The sequence below is a fragment of the Sinohyriopsis cumingii genome, chromosome 5 (assembly GCF_028554795.1).
Source record: "Sinohyriopsis cumingii isolate HCF-2022 chromosome 5, ASM2855479v2, whole genome shotgun sequence".
Lineage (NCBI taxonomy): Eukaryota > Metazoa > Mollusca > Bivalvia > Unionida > Unionidae > Sinohyriopsis > Sinohyriopsis cumingii.
This window is the reverse complement of record NC_142965.1, coordinates 99,764,352-99,784,194: the sequence shown is the minus strand read 5'-3', so window position 1 is coordinate 99,784,194 and position 19,843 is coordinate 99,764,352. Positions and strand designations below refer to the sequence as shown.

Here is a 19,843-nt window from a genome sequence, read left to right as displayed (position 1 = left end):
GCTTTCATTTTTTTTGTGTTGCAAATTGTGTAATTGTGATTTTGCTTTTGGGCATGGAGGTGCCCAGAACATAAAACAACATGAAAAAGCTCATAAACATCATCTTGCTGCTTCATCATCAACAGCACATTCTGAACTTATGTTTATCAGTACCAGAGAGAACCTTGGTGTAATTTGATCGGAAGTTTGTTTTACTAAATTTCTTTTAGAAATGAACTTCCCCTTTCAGTTTCTATTGTTGCTGGTGATTTATTTCGACACTTTTTCTGGACAGTAAAATCACAAATTATTACTCATCTGCCAGAGCAAAAACAGTTCAGTTAAAAAAAATTGCAAAGAATTCAAATCATCAGTGAAGGATTGCACATTGGAATCGATACTGATTAAAAATACAAGGTGTGGAAAAGGCTTTTATAAAAACCTGTGTCTGTGAGTGTGTTTCCCTGTTGGACCATCTGAATTAGCACCCAATTGGAACAGGGTGCCTGTAAGTGTTAAAAATCAGTATTTGTTCCTGAAAATCAATATTTTTGCCATAAGCATTCAGTATTTTTGTACTCTGGGGTTTAGCAGCTATGATGTTGTCTCCAGGTAGGGAACAGACAACTGAATTTATGTGAATGTTTTTATATTGTTGATGTAATTAAAAGCCATTTCCCTGAAAGAAAACAAATAATTTGTTATGAAAAGAAAAATGTTACTGCTAACAAACTGTGTAAACCCAGATCTGTTGGAATATTATGCTGTGGCAGATCTTGGTCTATACTTAAGGTACTCATGTTTTAAAAGATTTGAGAAAGCTTTCGATTTTTGACATGGCCATTCAAAGAAATTAGTTTTGACTTTAAAAAATTACTTGCATTTAAAAATGGATAAAGCTTTTCTATAATAATATAAAAGTTTCATAAGTGTCCTGTATAAAAGGAGGCTGCTGACAGGGTGATCTATTCTCCCAGTATATCCTCATTGTATCCACAGAGGTTTCGGCCTATGAGATACAAAATTAAAATATTGCGAGTAATATGGTAAACAACAGAAATTGTCTAATATCACAGTAATTGGATGATATTAATTGCAGATGGTAGTGGCATATCTTCCAAATCTCCATTAATAGACCTGATATATCAATTAAAAAAATTCTCAGGACTTAGTGTAAACATTGGAATGACTGAAGCAGTTTAGCTTAGGAATAGGATAAGATGTAGTATAAGATACTGCTCAAAATATAACTTGGTTTGGATTTAGGATGAATCTTTCTTTTTAGTTGTAACGAGCTTTAAAGAATTTAGATAAAGCTAAATTATGATAATAGAATTTTAGAAATAAAAACTCTGTTTCTCCAATGACTGAGAAGATTATTCACACCATTTGGAAAACTGTGTCCGCCTAATCGCACACACCATTTGGAATCCTAGTTACTAAACAGGGTGGCAGTACCTAAACTAACTCATCTTTTACTTACATCACTGAATCCCCCTTAAAAAAGTGCTGAAAGAATTAAGTTCACTCATCGGTAAATTTGTTTGGAATGGATACAGAGACAAAGTTAAAAGAAACTTCATGGTATAAGCTTAACGCAAAGGACGTTATCACTGTAAACCACATGTAATAATCCTCTTCACTCCTTTATCACCACTGGCTGTCTGTGTGCAGACTTAATCTGCTTGACCAATCACTGCAAGCATGAGTCAATTTATACCTGACTTTGCACTGCTGAAGATGAAAACAAGGATTAGTATGTTTAATTATAATAGCAAATCCCACCACCCCTACAACTTCAATGATTCTGTTCCAGTCAACTGTCCTTGGCAGTACAAGCTATACGCATGTAAATCTATTATTATGGTGGGTTCTGTAATTGTGTTACTAAAGCTGCTCCTGACAATTCTGACAAAAAACTTATTTCAGCAGGTGTGTATGATGTTTTCATTGAGCAGGCATTGGTTGTGTAATGTTTCCCTTACATAAGTCGATACATTTATTAATTTATAATTTTGGGTGAGAAACTTTTTTGTGTGTGGACCCCACTCTGCTTGCATTGTTTGGTGTTTGGTCGAGCATGCCAGATGATTGAGTAAACATTTGTTGGCCATTGTTTATTTACCCTGGACTGAGCAACATATGTTTACAGAATGCTTTGAAGACAGAGTTATGAAAGATGGCTTTCTTGGTAATGGTTCAATAGTAATTAGATTAACAAAGACAGGTTTTACTTTATATAATAAAAGTATCAGTTTTTTTATTAGGATGTCAATCAGTTTCAATACATAAAAATCCATATCACACACACACACACACATACACACACAGAGTTTCAGTACAACAGTGGATCATGTTAGAAAGGCCTTCTATTTACTTTTGTCACTAATTTTCCAAAATGTTTTTCTTTCCAGTATCTGATGTTAAAGATGCCCTCATCCATACTGTAGAAAAAGTAAAGAGACTCACAGAAATTGTCCAAGAAATGAAATCTAGTTGAACACTTTGCCAGTCAGTGATTCTGAGACACATAATATAAATGATGAAATTCATTGGAATGTTCACATCGTTTGTGTGATGATGCATAAAATACCCCCATGTCCTTGTGTATTCATCCCAAATTTTTTAAGTAGACGTAAAAATTGGCAGACTGTAGGGATTGACATCTGAACTGCACAACAAACTTCGGCTATAGCTGATAAGATGCCTGTACCAGTTATATTTTCCTGACCCCATTCTACCCTCTTTTAGCAACACTCAGCATTGATGTGAAATTAAAGGTCTACACCATTACTTCACAATCATACTAATGTCAGATAAAATGTCCCAGAGTAGCGTTTTACAGAAGCGCCATTAAAATAAATATTACGAAAATTTCATGAAAGTTTAGTTATAATCAGCAGTAAATGCTCTGCAGTATGTTTAATGATGGGTTTCTATATATAATCTCCTTTTTAGGAAAATATACATCTTTGTATGTACTTCTGTCATGCTGGTCAAGGAGAACAATAAGTTTAGAAATACCTTCAGATGCTTAGGGACAAGACTGCACTGTGGTTGCTCAATGTAGAGATCACTCTGGTGTTTCTTCTGCTTGTCTGTCCAAATGTACATCTGTCAATACTGTACAGTAAGAACAATTGTGTATATAGATTAAGCTCATTATTTCAGTTTACTTCCCTGAGTGGTCTAAAGCGCTGACCGTTACAGATCACTGCCATCTCACCTCTGTCTGCAGGGGTTCTAGTCTTGGATTTGGCCAATATGGTTACATGACAAAGCTTGCCAGTAGCTTCAAGTAGGTTGTTGGTTCTTTCTGGGGTTTCCCTGGGTTCTTCCTCCACCATTTATACTGGCCACATGGTAAAGCCTATATTGTGCTGAAAAATGACATTAAACCCTACAACAACAACAACAACAACAATCAGTTTACTTTTTGCTAAATTAAAAATAGGCTCAATTAAATAACTTCTTGTGTGTGTGTGTAGGTATGTATATATATATATATATATATATATATATATATATATATATATATATATATATATATATATATATTTAACCATTCTATTTACTTTCATCAGATTTCTCTACTTAATATGGATCTAGGAAATATGTAACAAGTATGTTTACCTCTTTATCAAATTTCTCTACTCACTATGGAAATATATGTATGTAACTATAAGTAAGTAAACATTCTATTTACTTTTGTCAGATATTTGTTCTCAATTTGTATCTAGGAAATATATGTATGTAAGCATTCTGTTTTCTTTCATCAGATTTGTTTAATCATTATTTTCTAGGAAATATATGTATGTACCGTTCTGTTTACCTTCGTCAGAAGTTTCTACTCAATATGAATCTAGGAAACAATTTGGGTATTTGCAAGTCAGTTTCATCATGACATCATATGAAAACAAGACAGAGACCCTCCAAACTGATCCTGTATACTATCAATGTTAAAAGCCAGTATGACAGAGGAATATAAGATATATACTTTTCACAACTTGTGTTTTATTTGAAATCCTATCCACCTGCAGGACTGATTTTTTATGACAGTTGAAATGCATGATGACTGCCATCGTGATGCACTGTGTGTGTGTGTTGTCATTTGATGTGAGTGTCAATCTCTGTATCTATTTACATTGTATAAATTAAAATTTGCATGGTTTTGGAAGTGTTTGTACATAAATTAGTTTTATATTCCATTACTGCGAGTATATTAAATTGTAAATGGTGTATGAATAAACATTGACTTAATAATTTCAGTGGTAGTTCATTGTCTCTATTCTTTCTAGATCATTGCTTAATTTTCATTTATTAGTCTTAAATAAGGAAAATAACAAGGAAAACCATCTATATTCACTGCTTAATCTACAGTTTATAAATGAATTAAATATGCCTCATAATTTCCCATAAATCCTTTCTGCTTTTTCTTCATCTCTTGCTATAGGTAAAGTAGAAAAATATGGAAATCTGTTGTGTTATAACACAAATTCGGATATAAAATGATTGTGACATGGTTCCCAATACATATATTTTTCTTGTACAAGAAAACATTTTCTTTTTTAAAAATATGAAAAATAACATAAAAAAAGTTTATTATCATTTTGGGGAAGATATCACATGAATTCTACTATAATACGATCAATGGCATAGCTCCAGAAATTTAATATGTATTTTTCTCATAAACAAAATGAATTCTTCTTAAAAGTATGAAAAATAATGTGTAAAAACTGTATTCACAGACTGTACTGTGCTTTGCCAATGTTGCAAATTGTGATTTCTTTTCTTATTTGCGACTAAATAAACCATCTGACAGTTTTCTTGTGGACATTGTTGGCTGTTTAAATTTGCATCTTGGTTTTGGAGTGGAGAAGTTCAGATGCACCATGAAAGGCAGCTGCAAACCTGATATAATCTGCACTGGAATTTATCTCCTGTTACATAAACAAGTTTTTGATTCATATTGACAAACCATTTTAACAGTGCCTTGTTATATCATAATTTGCTTATGCTGACACTGGTCTGACTACTTTATGCTGTAATACACTACAGTATTCATTCTACTAGGACTAGTTACAATCTACAAATCTTTGAAGGCAGGAACAATAACTGCTACAATCAACCAAATGATGACTATTTTTTTTATGTATCCAGAAAAAAATATTTTTTCTGAAACTTAACCTGATTACCTTAGAAGCACTCACTGATGGTTCTGTATAAATACTAAGCAACTGAAAAAAATCAGTCTCAATCAATGTTCTACAGTTATTTGATGTTGCTGCCACATTAAGGAACAGACATTTGTTTCAAAGCTGTACTTAGCAGTGACTTAAATAATACATGCATCCCTCATCAAAGAAATTCAAATGTACTTTGATCTTATTCCTGAATTTCTAATGAAAACATCTGGTATAAAATTGGACACTCCTTGTCATTTCATTGATGAGGTACTTTGATATTTAAACTATGTATTGAACTTCAAAGAAGAACAATTCATTTTAATATGAGAAAACATTTTGAGGAAAGTGTTCATTTTTTTTATAAAATTTGTCCCCAATTATTGAGAATGACTGTTCATCAGAAAATCTAGTCTAAATTTTGGAATCCATATTGAAAGAGATTTACAAATAAAAGAAAATAAATCTTATGCACTCAGCTTCAAAGAAACAAAGATAGTTTATTTGATGTTATTTTAAGAATAGTCAGATAAGGGACTACTCTTTCTTTTTGAATAATGTGGTTATAATATTCTAGTTTGCTTCGATATTTTTAAACTTTCACAGTGGCAGTGCATGCCTGATAGGTAACCAGTGCAGTGTCCATTTTGTCGTTACCTGGCTTCAACCAGATAATGCATTCAGCAGTCAATAGGAGGTAAATATTGATATAGTAGTGGTGGCGCTCTACAGTTTCATATTTTGCATAGGATTAGGATTTTAAAGAAAAAGAATTTCCCTGGCTTTCTTCACTGGTTATACTGGCTATTTAAAAAAGACCTTGTATATCTTAGGTATAATGCAAAGAACCTTTAATTCCCTTTATTTTGGTGTATGATTGATGGGTGTACTATGAGTTATAGAGTATACAGCTTGGCCTTACTTCAGGTGTGCACCTTTCAAAAAAGTGCTAGCTCTTCTTGGTCATTTTCACTTCCTGAACTTCAGAGGTAAATTGTATAAAAAAGAGCCGATAACTTTTTTTTTACATTTTATATATTTGGTAATTCATTCATTGCACTTTCAGAAGCTGATATTGTCTAGTCTGGCAAAATTCATTTTCCCTATTTTAATAGCTGCTATGTATAGTGTACTTTAGACTAATTCAGGCTGATTTTTTTAACACAAGGGAGCAGTCATTTTAGTTAGCATTGTGCTTAAATCATGTAAAATTTCCAAAAGTACAATATCCAAAAGAAATATCATCCACATTACATTAATGTTGCATAGATTTATGCCAACATACTCTCCATTGTGCATGTTTTAATGTGAACTACTTCACCTTACATACGTCACTCTCTCAAAAGTACATATTATCTGGTGAGTGCCCCCAATATAAATCTATTTGCAGTTACCTTATAGCACTTATGTTTGGCTTAGTTAAATGGAGAAAATTATCTGTATTGTGTTTTTTTCTTAACAATCTTACTCGAAGATACCTATGATACATTTTGATATAGGTTATACATAGACTACTAACCGTGACAAATTACGTAACTAAATATTTGTTCTCACATTTTTCTCTGGCCCTTCAGTAACAGTGTTTGGACCTAAAACTGTTACTCTGTGCAGCCGTCCGTAACACCCCAGTTAGATGATTGTTTTTGTGTAAATTTTCAGGTATTGTGCTGGTACAGCTGTGTTCCATGAACACATTTCTTGCTTCCTTTGCATTTGTTTTACTTTTCATTTTTTTAAATATAATAAAAACCTCTGCATCATGCTAAGTTTGCATACTGTAAATATTATCGATAATATTAACGTTAGAGTTTGATCTCGATAGTAACTTTCAACGAAATCTCATTGTGAGGAAAAATCTCATGCCTTGACATAAATTTCAAATACAGATAGAGATGTTTTTTGCTAATAATTTTAATCCAAAGACCATATCTTGCAACTGTTTTCATAAAAAGATATATGTTTCTGATCTTGTAACTGTTTTCATAAAAAGATGTATGTTTCTGTATGCCTTTAGCTGAACTATTGTAGAGAGCGGATTCTGTTATTTTAATATATTACACATCACCCTTGTCAAGATTACATATTCCCCACAAACAACATGTTAGCGACATGTTACAAGTGAACCCAGTGATCACTTTGTTTACATTTTGCAAGCATACTTATTGATATCATAATAAAAAAAATCTCAGCTTGATACTTTGAAAGTGTCAGCTATATGAGAGCTTTAACATGCAAATTTCAAATGTGTTGTAATTAATAACACAAGAAATTCTTGTAAAACGCAGTAAAATAGATGAAAACTGAATTAATGGAGTAATATCATAATATTGATTAGAGATTGGCCAAACGATTACAGTTCCTCTTTTCCTTTTTTTTCACTGGGTTTATGCACATGATTGTGACCCGCTTGAGTGGCCCAAGGCACTACTGTGAGATAGCAGGCAGACTGATGCACGCTAATAAAAATGTACTCGATTTGGTTTCTAATGCCCCGATTCTGTATTTGTCGTAAGAGATGATTTTCCGTTTTGACCTATTGCCTTTTCGAGCGAAGCTATACTATAGTTTTATCCTCAATAACCATGGAGTTCATCTTGATAATGTAAAGCAACTGCTTTGTGCTGTTCCAAGATGTTCTGAATAGACACGAATTCATGAATGTACGTCACGAAATTATTTTACCAGTGCCACCATGACACCATTTGCTATCTATATAGTCCCGACAGCAAATCCCACTGGTGTGATGATGATACTTGATGTGGTGACCAGTCCAGTAATGCCAAGGCCAACAGTGAACGCGTGAAGAGATCTAGAAAGAACATGTCCTCAGTACATATCAGAAAGATCTGATCGTATTCTTAGCGGAGCTTGATTTCACTACCTTAGAAGATATGTGTGACGGCAGAGCGATATGAGAGTGCACACTCCTATCCAACCACCTGGGGTGGCAGGGATCAACCCAGCACCACTGACCTTAGAAGAGCTAACGGTTCGACACCTCAACTATCCAGGAAATACCTCTATGCATTGCATTATTCGATGCCCAGTCAGTAGGACCACCAGAAAAGCACACAGAAATAGTTAATTTTATCAACGACCAAAATCTTGACATATTTTTCCGGACAGAAACATGACTGAAAACATGGGTGATGAACCCAAGTGTGTGGATCTAACACCCACTGGTTACTCCATCAAATCGTTCCCCTGTAATTCTCACGGAGGTGGAATTTCTGTCATCAAAAAGAACATGATGAAACGTCTTAACTACACCACAACATTCAATTTCAACCACATATCGTTTGAACTAGTCCAAACCACACTCACACTGGAGCAAAGGTCAGTCCATTTTTTCTGCCTATACCGCCCTCCTCCTAGTAGAAAAAACAAGCTGGCTGACTCTCTCTTTTTGAAGCAGTTTCCGAATCTCCTGGACTTTGGAAATTTGATAGGTGGCAAAACCTGATTATTCTTGGAGATTTCAACTTTCACTTTGACTGTCCTGGAAACTCAAATACATCAAATCTAATGGATTCCATTAATGTTTTCAACCTCAGTCAGTTAACCAACCCACCCATAAACATGGTCACATTTTAGACTGGATTCTTCACAGACCTGATGATAACATTCTACGGTCCTCCCTGGTAACCCATGACCTTGCATCAGATCACCTCTGCATTATATGCCATCTGGACGTGTCAGTCCCTAACCCTCCACCTTTATCTGCTACTAAGAGAAACCTCCGTATGATAAATAGAACCAAACTGATGCACGACATCCAAGCTAATCTAACAACTTGCTTACCTCCTACCACAGAACAACTCGATAAGTGTCTGCGTTCATTGCTTGACAAACATGCCCCAGCTACCAAGTGCAGAGTATCAATTCAAAAGTGTTCTCCATGGTATAGCAGTGTTAGGGACCAGCTTTGCACTGCTAAAAGAGACCGCAGTAAAGCTGAGAGGCTTTGGCTTTCCACCAGACTCACTATTCATAAGCAAATCTGTGAAGTCGCTAAGAAGAATGTCACAAATATATATGGAAAGTTCCAGCTGCAAAGAGCTCTTCGAGATTACTAACAAGCTAATGTCAAGGAACAAATCAACACCACTTCCAACTACCTTCTCTCCAGTCGACATTCCAGACACGTTTGCAAATTTCTTCCATGACAAAGTACAAACCATTAGAGATAAGCTTGACACCACAATTTGAATTGAATCGTCATCACCATCCAGTTGGGATACAGAATTTGAGAGGCAACCATTAGCAGCATTTGAACCTGTCTCTATGGATTTCGTATGTACAATCGTGATGAAGAGTGCACCAAAGTCCTGTGAACTTGATCCAATTCCAACATCACTACTGCTTGAGTGCTTAGATCTAGTATTGCCTTCACTAACTGATGTTATTAATACCTCTCTCTCATCCATGGGAATAACCATCATTTTTCACAACTGCCATTGTAAAGCCTCTGCTGAAGAAACCAACACTAGACCATAACGATTTAAAGAACTACCGCCCAGTTTCTAATCTCTCATTCATATGAAAAATCTTAGAAAAGGTTGTTCTATCCCAGGTTGTATCTCATCTAAATTCAAACAGACTTTTTAGCAATGTACAATCTGCATATCGCCCTTGCCACAGTACTGAAACTACTCTTCTAAAAGTAGTTAATGACATTCTTTCTGCGTTGGATAGCGGAAAGATTACAGTTCTCACCCTCCTTGATTTGTCTGCAGCATTTGACACAATAGACCATGATATATTAATTCACCGTCTCCAGCATGTATTTGGCATTCATAATACAGCCTTATTGTGGTTCAAGTCCTACTTGGTCAACAGGACACAAATTGTATCTGCAAATGGAATACACTCCAGCCCAGTTGATCTATGTTGTGGTGTTCCAAAGGGGTCTGTTCTTGGACCTGTTCTCTTAATTCTGTACACTCAGCCGCTCTCAATGTCATAGATCATCATCTAGTGTCTCACCAATTGTACTCTGATGACACCCAAATATACAAATCTAGCCACCCAACTGAAGTTGATGCTACCATCCAAGGTGTAGAGAGGTGCATCTCTGATGTGAAATCATGGATGACATGGAACAAGCTGCAGATGAATGATGATAAAACTGAGGCCATTCTGATCACAACACAAAGGCTTTCTCATTCACATCCTTTACCTCAAACAATAAATATCAGCAACACCAACATTAAATTCACAAAATCAGTACGAAACCTAGGTGTTACTCTGGACAGTACTCTCACATTGCACCAACATGTCATGAACATATGCAAGGCTGCATATCTTGAGCTGAGACGCATCAGCTCAATTAAGCTGGACTATTTAACTCAGTTCTGTCTGGTACATCTCAATATCAACTCCAGAAACTTCAAAAAGTTCAAAACACAGCTGCTCGGATCATACTTAGAGTACCACGATCAGAGCACACCTCCCCGCTGCTCTGTACCCTACACTGGCTATCCATTCGATCCAGAATCAAACACAAAATGTGTTGTCTGTGCTACGTTTCACTATCGGACTCTAGTCCAACATACCTATCCGATCTCACCCATGTGTACATACCAGCAAGATAATCCTATGACTTGTACACCTGTACACATGGAGTCCATAGAAACGAGGTCAATGAAGCGAAGTTCGGGGTCAAAGCCGCTGAACCCCTTGACTTCGCCCATAGATAATTTGCTATCTGGTGAATTAAGGAGACTTCAGGAGGAAGATTCTACCCTTAACAGGATACGTGGGTATGCAAAGGAGGAGTCCATGTGGAACTTGCCAGATGGTGAGGTAGAGTTCGTGCTGAAATGTGATATCTTGTATTGATACACCCGGAAGGGATCCGAGATGTATAAGCAAGTGATTGTATCTTGATCCAAGAGAGAAGTAGTGCTTAGGCTAGCACATGAGAGTCTACTGGCCAGGTGTGTATGGGGATGTAAGGCGGTTTTGTCTGTCATGTGGTGACAAGTGTTAGCAGGTGGCACCTAAGATCTCACATCACCCAGTGCCACTAGGAACCACCCCTCAAGTTGATGAACCTTTCTTGAGGGTGGTGATGGACTTGATAGGTCAGATAAAGCCTGCATTGGAAAGTGGTAATCGTTAAGTGTTAACAATTGTCGATTATGCTACCCGATACATGGAGGCTGTTGCGTTCAAGAACATTGATTCAGTTACGGTGGCTTGGGCTTTGTTAGGAGTTTGGTCCATAGTTGGTGTACCTGAAGAGATACTAACCGACCAAGGGACGCAGTTGTTAGCCAGGTGATGGAAGAAGTGAACCGGTTACTTCCACTAGGCACCTTGCTACTACCCCGTATCACGTGCAGTGCAATGGTCTAATAGAGCGTTTCAATGGGACGCTGAAACAAGGTCTGAAGAAGTTGTGCGAAGGTCGTGCCAAGGACTGGGATCGATACCATCCGGCAATACTTTTCGCATACCACAAAGTACCCCAAGCTAGTCTAGGATTTTCACCTTTCGAACTAGTTTATGGGAGGACAGTGAGAGGACCCATGGCTGTATTGAAACAGTTGTGGACGGATGAAAAGGCATCCGATGAAGTACAAACAACCTATCAGTATGTTGTTGATCTCCATAACAAACTGGAGGAAGTTTGCAACTTGGCCCAGAAGAATCTCTGTGACGCATTGGGATGTCAAGCCAAGTGCTACAACAAGAAAGCGAAGGAACGGAAATTTGAAGTGGGTGACAAGATGTTGTCATGTCCAGGTTGTTGTTGTAGGGTTTAACGCCATTTTTCAGCACACGATAGGCAATACATGGCGGCCAGTATTAATGGCGTCAACTCCCTGGAAAGAACCACCGACCCTCGAGAAGATACTGGCAAGCTTTCTCACATACCCACATTGGCCGAATCCGAGACTCGAACCTACGCAGACAGAGGTGAGATGGCAATGATCCATAATGGAAAGCGCTTTGTACCACTCGGCCACTCGGGGGCCCCCATGTCCAGGTAGGAGATAAAGAGAAGTTGTTCCACGTTAACATTTTTAAACGCTATCATGAAAGGGAGACAGCCACTGAGTTCGTGGTTGCTACAGTAGTGACAAGAACCCGACGGCAACGGAGGAGTGGCGGAAGTACTTCCTAGTTGTCCTTTGACGAGGCTTGAAACCTACATCGACGTTGTCATTGACGTAATGTTAATGTCAGAACAACGTGATGAGGTGGAAGAGATACTCCACGACTACTCAAGTGTCTTGACAGAAAGACCAGGCATGACGGGTTTGGAAGAGTTCAGTTTGAAGCTGCTGGATGAAACACTTGTGAAACTGAAACCCTATCCACTACCTCATGCGAAGTTAGAAACTGTATGGGACGAAATTAGAACTATGCTTGACTTATGGGTCATTGAACGAGCCGAATCTGCATATAGTTCACCGGTTGTTTTGGTCCAGAAGAAGGATGGTGATCACTGCTTTTGTATCGACTATCGTAAATTAAACAGGATCACAGAATTTCAGGTTGAAATGTTACCGGATCCTGAGTGCAAATTTGCTGGAGTAACCAACACCAAATATTTCTCTAAAATTGACTTGTCCAAGGTATATTGGCAAATTCCAGTTCGTAAGGAAGACCATCCAAAACTTGTCCTTGTAACAGTTCTTTTACAAAAACGAGAACAGCCGTTAAAGACACTAATCAATGTAGCTCCAAGTGAACGTTGTGGCAAGCCTCCAGTATGCAGAACGACAGGAAAATATTCCTCTTTGATCAAGTAAATTTAGACATTCTCCTTGGACTGGCCATTAAGATCGTTCACCCCCACTTGGTTCTCTCATATGCGTGTTTCAGAAATTGTCACATTATATTGGTATCTATACCAATATAATCTTATACTCATAGCCTGTCTATACTTGCGAAAAAGTAGAGTTCAACTGTAAACAACATCGGCATTGATCTGCCGTACATCTTGTTGTTGGCTTGACTTTGCTTGCGAAGATTTGGGAAGTAGATGTCCACGTCTTTTGCATGCGCGCTGGTGGCTGACGAGCCCAATACGTGACAGGCACGTCCGTCCACAGAGGCAGCAGGGGAATGTCCAGATTGTGGTGGTTGCTGCCGACGATTCCAGGTTTTTTTCTTCGCCATCTTTTTTCCTCCAAGCTGGCCCGTCTGTTATGTTCAAAAGTGGCAGTGGCTCTGTGAACTGTACGTCGCCAACTTTCACAGTCATCATCTTGTGATGCCCATTGGCAGTGAACGATTCCACAGGTGGTGAGGGTCTTTTTTAAGGAGTCTTTATATCTCTTTCGATGTGCTCCTCTATCACGGTGGCCAGTAGACAGTTCACCATGCAATGAAATCTTTGGCCTGTGATGATTCCCCATCCTAGACACGTGCCCTACCCAGCGTAGCTGTATCTTCATCAGCGTAGTCTCAGCCCTAGTGATACCTGCTTGTTTGAGGACTTCATTGCTGGTGACGAAATCATTCCAGTGGATGTTGATGATGATGCGGATACAGCGCTGATGGGTGCGTTGAAGGAGGCAGAGGTGGTGGCTGTAGGTGTCACATGATTCGGCGCCATGGCGCCATATAGGAGGGTGGTCAGTACTACAGCTCTGTATACGCTGATCTTTGTATCTCTCTTGAGACTGGCGTTGAACCACACTCGTTCATATTGCCTGCCGAAGGCTCTATTTGCCTTGGCCAGTCTGTTGTCTATTTGTTTGTTGATCTTGGCATCAGAGATCTCACAGCCCAGGTAGATGAACTGGTGGACAACATTCAACTCTGTCTAGTCAATGAAGATGCTTGTTGGCCAGTACTCTTCCATGGGAGCAGGCTGGTGAAGTACCTGTTTTTCTATTCTGACCTCATGACCAAAGAGCTGGCAAGCTTCTGAAAAAGCAGGATGTTATGCGCTGAAAGGCGACTTTCGTGTGGGCAACAAGGGCGTCGTCGTCTGCAAAGAGAACTTCTCTAATCAGTTTTTCCAAGGTGATGGTGTGGGCCTGAAGTCGCCTTAAGTTGAAGAGGTCGCCATCAGTACAAAATTGGATATAGATTCCATCTTTGTCATGAAGGTCTTCTGTTGATTTTTGGAGCATCATGCTGAAAAGGATTGAGAACAATGGGGGTGGGGTGGGGGGCTACAACACAGCCCTGTTTCACACATTCTAAATGGGGAAGGTCTGTGACAGGTCGTTATTGAAGTAAGAAACAAGATGGCCGCTATCGCTTAACCGGCTTGAAGCAGCTGTTCCGTTTTTTTATTGCCGTTTTCATATTTGTGCTTGTTGCCTGTTTTCATCTACGTTATTGTGTTCATAATGTATCAGCTGTTAAATTCGTATGTGTTTCTTCATCTCATTTTGGAAATGAGAGCAATTAGACTTTTTCTCAGTTGTCTTGCTCCAACGTTTTTGAACAAACCGCCATCACGTGATACTCGCCAGTCAACCCGTCTATGCTACGATGGACCCTCATTAATTGCTTTAAATGATCGCTCTTTGGCTCTCCACAATACATTGTGCTTTAGACTAAACGAACTGAGACTAAATTCATCATTACCTAAATGTAAACAGAAGCGAAAAAAGAAACGTTGTTTAAAAGCTGGACGGCGTAGAACAGGAAGAAGAATTCCAGTTATCTCCCTTATTTCGGCTCAACAATTAAAAAAAAATCGACCGTTAATTTAGATAACCTAATTCAAATCCCTATTAATTCGTCAACCTTTGTGTCAACTATCCAGGAGATACCTCTGCGTATTGCATTATTCAATGTCCAGTCAGTAGGACCACCGGAAAAGCGCACAGAATTAGTTCATTTTATCAACGACTACAATATTGACCTATTTTTCCTGACAGAAACGTGGCTAAAAACATCAGGCGATGAGTCCAAGTGTGCGGATCTAACACCCACTGGTTACTCCATCAAGTCTTTATCCCGTAGTTCTCGCGGAGGTGGAATTGCTGTCATCAAAAAGAACTCCATGATAAAACGTCTTAACCACACAATAACATTCAATTTCGACCAAACATCGTTTGAACTAGTCCAAACCACACTCACACTGGAGCAAAGGTCAGTCCATTTTTTCTGCCTATACCGCCCTCCTCCTAGTAGAAAAAACAAGCTGACTGACTCTCTCCTTTTGGAGCAGTTTCCGAATCTCCTGGACTATGGAAATTCGATAGGTGGCAACCTGATTATTCTTGGAGATTTCAACTTTCACTTTGACTATCTCGGAAAGCCAAATACATCAAAACTCATAGATTCCATTAATGTTTTCAACCTCAAAATCTCCGTATGTTAAATAGAACCAAACTAATGCACGACATCCAAGCTAACCTAACAACTTGCTTATCTCCTACAGCAGAACAACTCGATAAGTGTCTGCGTTCATTGCTTGACAAACATGCCCCAGCTACCAAGTGCAGAGTATCAATTCAAAAGTGTTCTCCATGGTATAGCTGTGTTAGAGACCAGCTTCGCACTGCTGAAAGAGACCGCAGTAAAGCTGAGAGGCTTTGGCTTTCCACCAGACTCACTATTCATAAGCAAATCTATGAAGTCGCTAAGAAGAATGCCACAAATATAGTCCATGTAGCGAAATCAGCCCACTACACTACTAAGATCATGGAAAGTTCCAGCTGCAAAGAGCTCTTCGAGATTACTAACAAACTAATATCAAGGAACAAATCAACACCACTTCCAACTACCTTCTCTCCAGTCGTCATTCCGGACATGTTTGCAAATTTCTTTCATGACAAAGTATAAACCATTAGAGATAAGCTTGACACCACAATTTCAATTGACTCGTCGTCACCATACAGTTGTGATACAGAATTTGAGCGGCAACCATTAGCAGCATTTGAACGTGTCTCTGTGGATATCGAACGTACATTCGTGATGAAGAGTGCACCAAAGTCCTGTGAACTTGATCCAGTTCCAACATCACTGCTGCTTGAGTGCTTAGATCCAGTATTGCCTTCACTAACTGATGTTATTAATACCTCTCTCTCATCCGGGGGAATAACCATCACTTTTCACAACTGCCATTGTAAAGCCTCTGCTGAAGAAACCAACATTAGTCCATGACGATTTAAAGAACTACCGCCCAGTTTCTAATCTCCCATTCATATCTAAAATCTTAGAAAAGGTTGTTCTATCCCAGCTTGTATCTCATCTAAATTCAAACAGTCTTTTAAGCAATGTACAATCTGCATATCGCCCTTGCCACAGTACTGAAACTATACTCTTCTAAACGTAAATGACATTCTCTCTGCTTTGGATAGCGGAAAGATTACAGTTCTCACCCTCCTTGATTTGTCTGCAGCATTTGACACAATAGACCATGATATATTAATTCACCGTCTCCAGCATGTATTTGGCATTCATGATACAGCCTTATTGTGGTTCAAGTCCCACTTGGTCAACAGGACACAAATTGTATCTGCAAATGGAATACACTCCAGCCCAGTTGATCTATGTTGTGGTGTTCCAAAGGGGTCTGTTCTTGGACCTGTTCTCTTCATTATGTACACTCAATCGCTCTCAAGTGCCATAGATCATCATCCAGTGTCTCACCAATTGTACGCTGATAACACCCAAATATACAAATCTAGCCACCCAACTGAAGTTGATGCTACCATCCAAAGTGTCGAGAGGTGCATCTCTGATGTGAAATCATGGATGACATGTAATAAGCAGAAGATGAATGCTGATAAAACTGAGGCCATTCTGATCACAACACAAAGACTTTCTCATTCACATCCTTTACCTCAAACAATAAATATCAGTAACACCAACATTAAATTCACACAATCAGTACGAAACCTAGGCGTTACTCTGGATAGTACTCTCACATTGCACCAACATGTCATGAACATATGCAAGGCTGCATATCTTGAGCTGAGACGCATCAGCTCAATTCATAAATATCTTTCAGTTGATGCCACTAAAACACGTGTGTGTTGATTAGTACGTTCAAGACTGGATCATTGTAACTCAATTCTGTCTGGTTCATCTCAATATCTTCTACATAAACTTCAAAAAGTTCAAAACACAGCTGCTCGGATCATACTTAGAATACAACGATCAGAGCACACCTCCCAGCTGCTCTGTACCCTACACTGGCTATCCATTCGTTCCAGAATCAAACACAAAATTTGTTCTCTGTACTACGTTTCACTGTCGGACTCTAGTCCAACATACCTATCCGACCTCACCCATGTGTACACCCCAGCAAGATACTTACGCTCCTCTAGTTTTTGCATATGTTCATGACATGTTGGTGCAATGTGAGAGTGCTGTCCAATGTAACACCTATGTTTTGTACTGATTGTGTGAATTTACTGTTGGCGTTGCTGATATTTATTGTTTGAGGTAAAGGATGTGAATGAGAAAGTCTTTGTGTTGTGATCAGAATGGCCTCAGTTTTATCATCATTCATATGCAGCTTAGTACATGTCATCCATAATTTCACATCAGAAATGCACCTCTCTACACCTTGGATGGTAGCATCACTTCAGTTGGGTGGCTAGATTTGTATATTTGGGTGTCATCAGCGTACAATTGGTGAGACACTGGATGATGATCTATGACACTTGAGAGCGACTGAGTATGTTTTGGCCACTTGGGCCCGTTCCATGAGGCAGAGTGGCGTAAGTGCCCAGATGTTCACATGTTTGTCTATTTTTTCTCTCATTTCCTTACAGTTTGATTGCTCTTCTCCTTTTCCGAAATATATACCTAGTGCTTTGATTTTCTCCTTGATCTGATGGGGGTGGGAGGTAATCCAGAGTGATTTCCCCTCCAGTTTCCTATTTTTAGCATTTCGGTTTTTTTCATGGTTGATTTTTGACCCCGAGGCTTTTCCAAATTTTTCGAATTGCTGTATCAAGTATTTATAAGAATTAGGTTTTTTTATGAAGTTTGTACAATCATCGGCGTGTTGTAACATCTTTATTTCCTCTTTTATGTTTGGAACTTTTCTGTCTTCAATCCTTGTCTTTAGTCTTATTTTTATACTTAGTATTTCTATTGCTATTACATGTAATAGCATATATAGTGGGCATCCTTGCCGCACTGATCTTTGGATTTCAAATTGCTCAGTACTAGCTCCGTTGACATGCACTTTTGAAGTTATTTTGTTGTACAGGATTTTGTTCCATTTTTGGAAATTGTTTCCAAAAGCAAATTTTTCTAGCGCTTTTTGTATGTAGTTATGCTCTAATCTATCGAAAGCTTTTTCCTGGTCAAAAAGTACAATGGCACCTTTTTGACCACGTTCATTTAAATAATCTATAGTTGTTCTTATACTTAATATATTGTTTTGAATATCTCTACCTTTCGGTCCACAAGACTGGTTTTTTTCAATTATTTGGGGCCCATGTGGCCGAGTGGTCTAAAGCACTCACCGTTCCGGATCACTGTCATCTCACCTCTGTCTGCGTGGGTTCGAGCCCAAGGCTCGGTTTGCGTGGGTATGTGGGAAAGCCTGCCAGTAGCTTCTCGTGGGTCGGTGGTTCTTCCCTGGGTTTTCCAGGGTTCTTCATCCACCAGTTATACTGGCCGCCATGTATAGCCTATCTTGTGCTGAAAAATGGCGTTAAACCCTAGAACAATGTTAATTATTTTGTTCATCCCCTTTTTAAGTCTTTCTGCTAGTAGTTTACTTAGTATTTTATAGTCATTGTTTAGGAGAGACTTGGGTCTCCATTTTTTTTAGGTCTTCTCTATCTCCCTTCCCTTTATATATTAATTTGATTATTCCTTCCCTCATACTTTTTGTCATGGTTTCATTTCTTAGCAAAATGTTGTTGAACAACCATTCAAGAATGGGCGACAACTCACCGCGGAATTTTTGATAGAATTCTGCGGTGAGTCCATCTCCACCTGGGGATTTCCTTTTGGTTAGGGTCTTGATTGTATTTAAAATTTCTTCCGTCGAGGTGAGTTCGTCACACAAGTCTTTGTGTTCTGACGATATCACCTCGCATTCAATTTCTTGAAAATGCTCTTCAATTTATTTATCTTCTATTTCTTCTGTTTTGTATAAACTAGTGTAGTAGTTTTTAATGTGGTTCAAGATTTTACCTTTGTCTGTTGCTATCTCGTTATTGTTTATTTTCAAACTTTCAATAACTCCACCACCCCACCACCCCTTCTTAATTCTTTTCTTCTATAGAGTCCGTCTGCTTTTTGTATACACTTGTAAATTTTCCTGCTCTTATCTCTCTACCTTTTCCTTATTCTTCCAGTATCTCATTTAGTCTTTTTTGTAGTTTTAGTAGCACTTCTGCTGTGTTTCTTTTTCCTGGTTGTCTATTTATTTCTTCTTTTTCCATTTTAATTTTCTCTTTCCTTATTTTTCCAAATTGTATGCTTTCTTTTTAAATATTTTTAAAGTTGGTCCCATTCGTTTAAAATATCATAATTTGCCCTTTCTATATAGTCATTTACACTAGCTGCTTTTGCTGCACAAACTCGTTCACCAAAAGCTTAATCGTTGACGCGACCAAAGGTTGAAAAACAATACATAATACACAAAGGCGGAGTTGTTTGTATCTGCGTTGCCTGTGTGTTTTTTTTCAGTATCGCCGTGTGTTTCCAAAGAATTAGTAATTGCATAATTGTGTTTCCTAAAAAATAGTAGCTGTATTTTTTTTTAAATTAAAAATAAAATGAACAAT

The 19,843-nt window shown here is 38.2% G+C and overlaps 1 protein-coding gene across 3 annotated transcripts in view; it reads left to right on the top strand.

The window, feature by feature from the left end:
- Positions 1-4,247, top strand: part of LOC149799866 (protein MIS12 homolog) — a 55,018-nt gene extending 50,771 nt beyond the window's left edge. For all 3 annotated transcript variants that reach the window (XM_089959305.1, XM_089959307.1, XM_089959306.1), the window contains one exon: positions 2,394-4,247. In XM_089959305.1, coding sequence (XP_089815431.1) covers positions 2,394-2,479 — 86 coding nt within the window. In that variant the 3' untranslated portion in view covers positions 2,480-4,247. The remainder of the gene's footprint in view (positions 1-2,393) is intronic.
- The last annotated feature ends 15,596 nt before the right edge of the window (positions 4,248-19,843 follow it).